Raw genomic sequence first — 6,426 nt, 5'->3', positions numbered from 1 at the left:
AATAATAATAATAATAATAAAAATAAGTTGATGTGAAAAAAGGAGTGTGTAAACTCGATGCTGTAGAAGACTGAAGTGTGACGCCAAGGTTACTGAACATTGTACAACCCTTCTAGCATCTGATCTCTTTTCTCCTGTTCCTTTTATTTCTTCTCATGGTTTGGTATATTATGAAGATATTTTATCTGTGTAGCTATGGCTGCCATCTCTAGGATGGAAAATTCCTGGAGATGTGAGAGGGATGAACCTGGGGAGGTACCTCAGCCGGGTGTACCACCATAGAGTCCCCCCCTCTGAAGCAGCCATTTTCTCCAGAGGAACTGACTGCTGTCATCTGGAGGTCAGTAGTAATTCTGGGAGATCTCCAGGCCCCGCCTGCAGGTTAGCAGACCTATTTTTAACTGGTTCTCATCTAGGGTAGAGGGAAATGTCATGACGATTGATGGGGACTTTTCATCCCCATTGATGCAATGAAATATTCGCAGCCCTCTTGGTACTTATTGTGCTATGTATAGATGAATTCTATTTATGCAGTTTTAATCATGTCTTTACTCTCATTCCATAGGAGAAGAACAAGACTGATGGATTTTTTCATAACGAAAATCTAAAGAATGTTGTGAGGGACTTTTTTGTTGCTGGCACAGAGACCACTTCGGCCACCTTGTGCTGGGGCGTGTTGCTGATGATGAAGTACCCTGAAATTCAGAGTGAGTGCTTTCCATTGGTTGGCTTCCATTAACATCTGGATTCCAGTGCAACTTAGTGGTAATGACAGAAGGAAATCTTAGGAAGCAATTGGATGTTCTTTGATGAACTAGATGCGCAAGTGAGTTGTATTTCCCCCCCCCCCCTCCAGCTGGTGTAATGATAACAACAACAGAAGGGGTGGGTTGAATTCTCTTTCTAATGTTGCATCTGCCATGCCCTTCCCCAAGTTCCCAATTGTGTTTAGAGAGTGATTGTTCACTCTGCCTCCCACTCAGGCCAAACTGGATGTTATGGCAGCCATGGAGAAATGGTTGGCCATTTAAAAAGTGCCAAGAGGTCCCATGGCACAGGGAGACCCAGTGATATTATTCCCCTTGCCCATGCATGTTCCAATACTGAAACAGCTAGGGGAGAGGGGCTCTCAGGAAGGTATTGGTGGCCATGGGGTGGATGAGCCAGCAGGGGCAACAGCAGCGATGGCGGCCATGTTCTTCAAGGAGGGATGGGCTACGTGGGCAGCTGGGGGTGGTGGCAGCTGCAAGGGCATGAAAACCTGGCCCGTCACCTCCCAGGACAGCCTATGATCGGACCTGATTTGGGCCATGGTGAGGAGGAGGGACCACCAGGGGGAAACGTGCTGAGCCGCATGGCCAGCTCACCCGGCCGTGTGGGATCACTTGTCCACCCCTCCCTGAGTGGTAATGCTTTAGGGGAAGAATGCATGCGGGGGGTTACGGGTTGTCATTGCTAAGGGGATGGTGCCGTGATGAGAGGACATGTGGGTAAATTCCTGTTCAGGTGGATTTTGTTTCATTGATCTGTCATAACTTTCGATGATGTCAGCATGGGGATGGATCCATTTTAGGAAAACTGGCCTGTGTGCCCATTTTTGTGGTGTGTGAAGATCCCCTTAAGGGATCTTGGGGTGAGGGCTTTCAAGGGTCATGCCTAGCTCTGGGGCTGACAGTGGGGTTACCCTCACGTTCAGGTGGCAGGAAAGACCACTTAGTGGGGGTCATATCCTTGTGGAATCTGACATCCTGCTATCCCAGGGCTCTCCCCCACCCCAGCAGGGGGGCAGCTGGGGTGGACCGGGCCCATCAACTGGCAGGTGGGTCAGTCGATGCCACGGTCTGGCTGTCCCATGGTGTTCTAAGGCTTCTTATAGCTGTAACCAATGGCCATTTTATATCAAAAGGTTGAGAGGGATTGTCTTACTGGGGGCGGGGGGTTGCCACAGGAGAGATCCTTCACTTCCCTCTCTGCTTCCCTAGGCGCTGGGACTGCAATAGAGGGTTGTTGGGGGTTTTTTAGTATGCAGCACTTCTAGCTGTAGAATGAGGACACTGTGGATTCTCACCTCTGCCTCCAACGTTCATGAATTTTCAAAAGGTTAGGGTGTCTGGTGCCCCGGCCAGGATCCCCTACTAGGGATTGTCTCTCAGTCCTCAAGTTGCACAATGCTATCCTTTCACTTGTTTCTGAGACCAAACATCTGTGCACTCCTTAAATTCCTGGAATACGACTTTTCTTGGGGTTTGGTTTGCGAGGGACCCAACACTGCTCTGTAATGGTCTCTCAGGCTCAAAAAAAAGTACTGGTCAGCATCCTCACACAACCAGTCCTTGTGGGTTGGTACAGGCTCTCCCAGTCTGCCTTGAGTGCATGGCTGTTCGGTACCACTTTACGTTATCATAGCTTTTCCCAACATAATGCTGTTTTTCTTTCCAGCGTTCCTGCATGTATTTTGGTGGGACACTTGTAGAGAGCTCCCTGCTCCTTTATAAGACAGTTCTGGATCTCCCAATATGGGACTGCACAGAAGCTGCAATGATGAAAAGAGGGTTGCACTTACTTGTAACTGTTGTTCATTGAGTGGTCTTCTGTGCAGGCACACATCCCTCCCTCTTGCACTGCTGTGAACTCTCTGGAACCTTAGTTTCTTGGGGTCTCTGGCAGCAGCATGGAGAGAACTGAGAAAGTAGCGCCCCTCCTCCTGGTGATGCGATCGTTTTGGCAGGAAAGCACCAAAGGGAGGAGAGACACTCCTAGTCTACTAGAAAGCTTTCAGAATCATTTACACGGCTGGCCTATGCATACGCAGTCCCAGTGTGTATCTGCACAGAATTCTTCTCCTCTATCCATTTATATACTCTCTACCATTTCTTCAAATGAACTTTATCATTTTTATCTTGCAATGACATAAGTTTAATATTTTATTGATCATTTCCTCTGCACTGGGAATTTTCTCAGATTTCCAAATTTTTTTGCAAAAAGAATTCTAGCAGATGTAATTATTAAAATTATTAGAGGCTATTACACTCTGTCTTGAGCGCATGGCTGTTCAGTGCCACTTTACGCATCATAGCTCTCTCCGACATAGTGTTGTTTTTCTTTCTGACATTGTTGCATGTATTTTGATTGGGACACTTGTAGAGAGCTCCCTGCTCCTTTATTAGACAGTTCTGGATGAATGTCAATTTGGGATGCTAAACAACTGTTGGGAAGGTGGTTCCTTCCATGGTCTGTTCCTTTGAGAACTTCACACCCACCCCCTCCACTCACTGAGCTTTCTGATCTCCCCATATGGGACTGCACAGAAGCTGCAATGATGAAAAGAGGGTTGCACTTACCTGTAACTGTTGTTCATGAGTGGTCTTCTGTGCAGGCACACATCCCTCCCTCTTGCACTGCCGTGAACTCTCTGGTACCTTCGTTTCTTGGGGTCTCGGGCGGCAGCATGGAGAGAACTGAGAAAGTAGTGCCCCTCCTCCTGGTGATGTGATCATTTTGGCAGGAAAGCACCAAAAGTCTACTAGAAAGCTTCTAGTCTACTAGAAAGCTTTCAGAATCGTTTATACGGCTGGCCTATGCACACGCAGTCCCAGTGTGTATCTGCACAGAAGACCACTTCGATGAACAAGAGTTATTGGCAGAGGTCCTTTCGGGGGGGAACGCGGGCGATCGCAGTTCCCCCGGGTGAGGTACGGGGGGCGGGGCACATGACGAAGCCCCTTTTTTTTGTGTGGCCTTATGACACACTTCCGGTGATGTCAGGGGGTGTGGCCTTATGACACACTTCTGGTGATGTCAGGGGGTGTGGCATATGCTAATGAGTTATGCTAATGAGTCCCTCTAGCTATTTTTCTACGAAACGACCCCTGGTTATTGGTAAGTGCAACCGCATGACTCTTTCTTATATTTCTCCACCCTGCAGTTCCTTTTGACCTTCTGAAAGATTGTTCTTGGAGTCATGACTTCACTCCCTTCCTCCTCTTCACTGAAGCCCTCCATTTGAGTGACAGTTCATCACTGCAATCTTTTGGTGGGCAAAAGAGATGGCAAAGGTGGAGAAAACACTTAATAGGACACATAAGCCGAAGTGTCTTGGATTGTTTGCAGTAGGTGAGAGAGCCATGCAGACTAAAAAATAAAAAAATGGATACTTATTGTGATTCCGAAGCAAAACAATGCCCTCCAAGAGGCAACAACTCTGCTATTCCCGCATCAGATTCTCAAGGAGAAATCACTACTCCCTCAAGTCTACTGCTCAATGTCATCTTTCCCCAAACCCAAAACTACCAAGTTGTTTCCACCTCTTTTCTCTCCTTCCCAAGCACTGTTGGAAGTATCACAGTCCAAGGCTGAACAGGAAAGCCCCCTCCATTACCGGATCCCTGACTGGTGGCACCAGAAATTGAGACCCATTCATGCTAATTAAGATGGCCACCAAATGAGAAGGGAGCACTCACTAGAGAAGACCCTGATGCTGGGAAAGATTGAAGGTCAAAGAAGAAGGGGAGGGCAAAGGATGAGATGGTTAGACAGTGTCAGCAACGCAACGAACATGAAATTGAGCCAACTTCAGAGGACAGCGGAAGACAGGAGGGCCTGGCGGGATCTAGTCCATGGGGTCGCGAAGAGTCGGACTCGACTGTGCAACTGAACAACAAAAAGTATTTTTAAGGGAATAATGCAAAATCTGAAACAGAAATTTAATTCATTGGGGGGAAATGTTCTGTTTTCTCAGAGAAAGTGCAAGAAGAAATAACAGAGGTAATCGGGTCCGCTCAGCCACAGATTGAACACCGAGCAAAACTGCCCTACACTGATGCAGTGATTCATGAAGTTCAGAGGTTTGCTAATATGTCCCCTACCACCTTGCCACATGCCACCAATGCAGACGTCACTCTTGGAGACTACTTCATTCCAAAGGTGATTGTTCCTTGTTCCTTGCTTTACATTCACTGCTCAACTGAATATGGTGCATCTGTGAATTTTTTGCAGCCAATACTTAATTCCATGGCGTAACAGAACCAGGTAACAAAGTACTTCTATGCCCCTGGTCCCATTTCTCTTACTGAAAAAAGAATTTGCCTGGATTGTACCGAAAATTTCAAACTGTGAAAACACTATCCATCCAAGTCAATTTTTTTTCTTGCTTTCCTTGCACTTGAATTCTCACTTAACTCAGTTTGTGGGATGGCATTTGCTTTGTCTGAAGGCCAGCTAATGTACTTGATGCGTAATCTTCATTTTCTTCAATAACGCATAGCTTTGACTTTGCAGGGAACGTATATCATTCCGTTACTGTACTCTGTGCTGTATGATGAATCTGAGTGGGAGAAACCGCTTAAATTCTATCCTGAGCATTTCCTTGATTCCAAAGGAAGGTTTGTCAAGAGAGATGCCTTCCTGCCTTTCTCTGCAGGTAATGCCTTTTAGATTCATCACTGTGGGTTTAAGTAACAGATCATGTACCCAAGTCCATTGACTTGGAAGAACACCATCCCAGCTGGCCATTTCTCAATTATTCTTTCAAGATTAGCATTCTTCCTCAGTAGTCATAATCACTGTGTTCCTATGTATTTTAGTCTGCATATTTACTTCTTTGTATTTTATGGCCATCATTCCATGGGGAAATGGAATAAAAGTATTATAAATAAACTGGGCTTCTCTGCCCCATCTGCATTGTCACAGGTCGGCGAGTGTGTGCTGGTGAGACCCTGGCCAAAATGGAGTTCTTCCTCTTCTTTGTGAGTCTCCTGCAGAGATTCACTTTCCAGCCAGCCCCTGGGACGTCTAAAGAAGACCTGGACCTGACCCCTGGAGTTGGGTTAACAGCACCTCCGATGCCCTTCAGTTTCTGTGCTTTGCCACGTTCTTAACATCCCACCATGCTTCGCTTCCCTCCGCACACCATCCTCCTCTTCTGCCCCTTTCTGCCTGTCAAGAACATACCAGACTCAGCACAAATGGAATGTGCTTTGTCACAAATCTTTGTGCTCCACACACCTATCTGAGGAACCACCAAAGGGTTGTTTGGAGACATAACTTGTTTCCAAATTTCGCCCTCAGTTCTTGAGTCATATGCTGTATAGAGGAGATGTAATGTATTCAGATGCTGCCATGAGTACATTAGGATGGGTGTGAAACATCCCATTGGGAAGCAATGTTAAGCTTCGTCTTGGACAGAGGATTCTAGTCCAAGACTACATGAACAATCACATTCAAGCAAGCTGCAAGCGGGAACGTTTGTGATTGGACCTTATGTGATCAATCTGATAGGTTGTTATCTGTAAAGTAGGAGTGGCTATATTAGCCGGGAATGTTTAAATACCGAGCAGTTTCAATGGACAAACTGTTCGGGCTATCAGATGTTGTACCGTGTTGGAGAACTAATCGTGAAGAGAATAAACTTGAGTATTTGGCTGAAAT

At 46.4% G+C, this 6,426-nt stretch overlaps 1 protein-coding gene across 1 annotated transcript in view; it reads left to right on the top strand.

Moving 5' to 3' along the window:
• LOC107118641 (cytochrome P450 2K4-like) overlaps positions 1-5,876 on the top strand; it is a 15,411-nt gene extending 9,535 nt beyond the window's left edge. Inside the window, exons 5-8 of the mRNA XM_015421006.1 lie at positions 566-707; positions 4,739-4,923; positions 5,278-5,419; positions 5,689-5,876. Coding sequence (XP_015276492.1) covers positions 566-707; positions 4,739-4,923; positions 5,278-5,419; positions 5,689-5,876 — 657 coding nt within the window. The remainder of the gene's footprint in view (positions 1-565; positions 708-4,738; positions 4,924-5,277; positions 5,420-5,688) is intronic.
• Positions 5,877-6,426: the final 550 nt, after the last annotated feature.

The sequence above is a fragment of the Gekko japonicus genome, unplaced genomic scaffold, assembly GCF_001447785.1.
Source record: "Gekko japonicus isolate JY-2015 unplaced genomic scaffold, Gekko_japonicus_V1.1 scaffold3767, whole genome shotgun sequence".
NCBI lineage: Eukaryota > Metazoa > Chordata > Lepidosauria > Squamata > Gekkonidae > Gekko > Gekko japonicus.
This window is presented reverse-complemented; position numbering and strand designations above follow the sequence as displayed.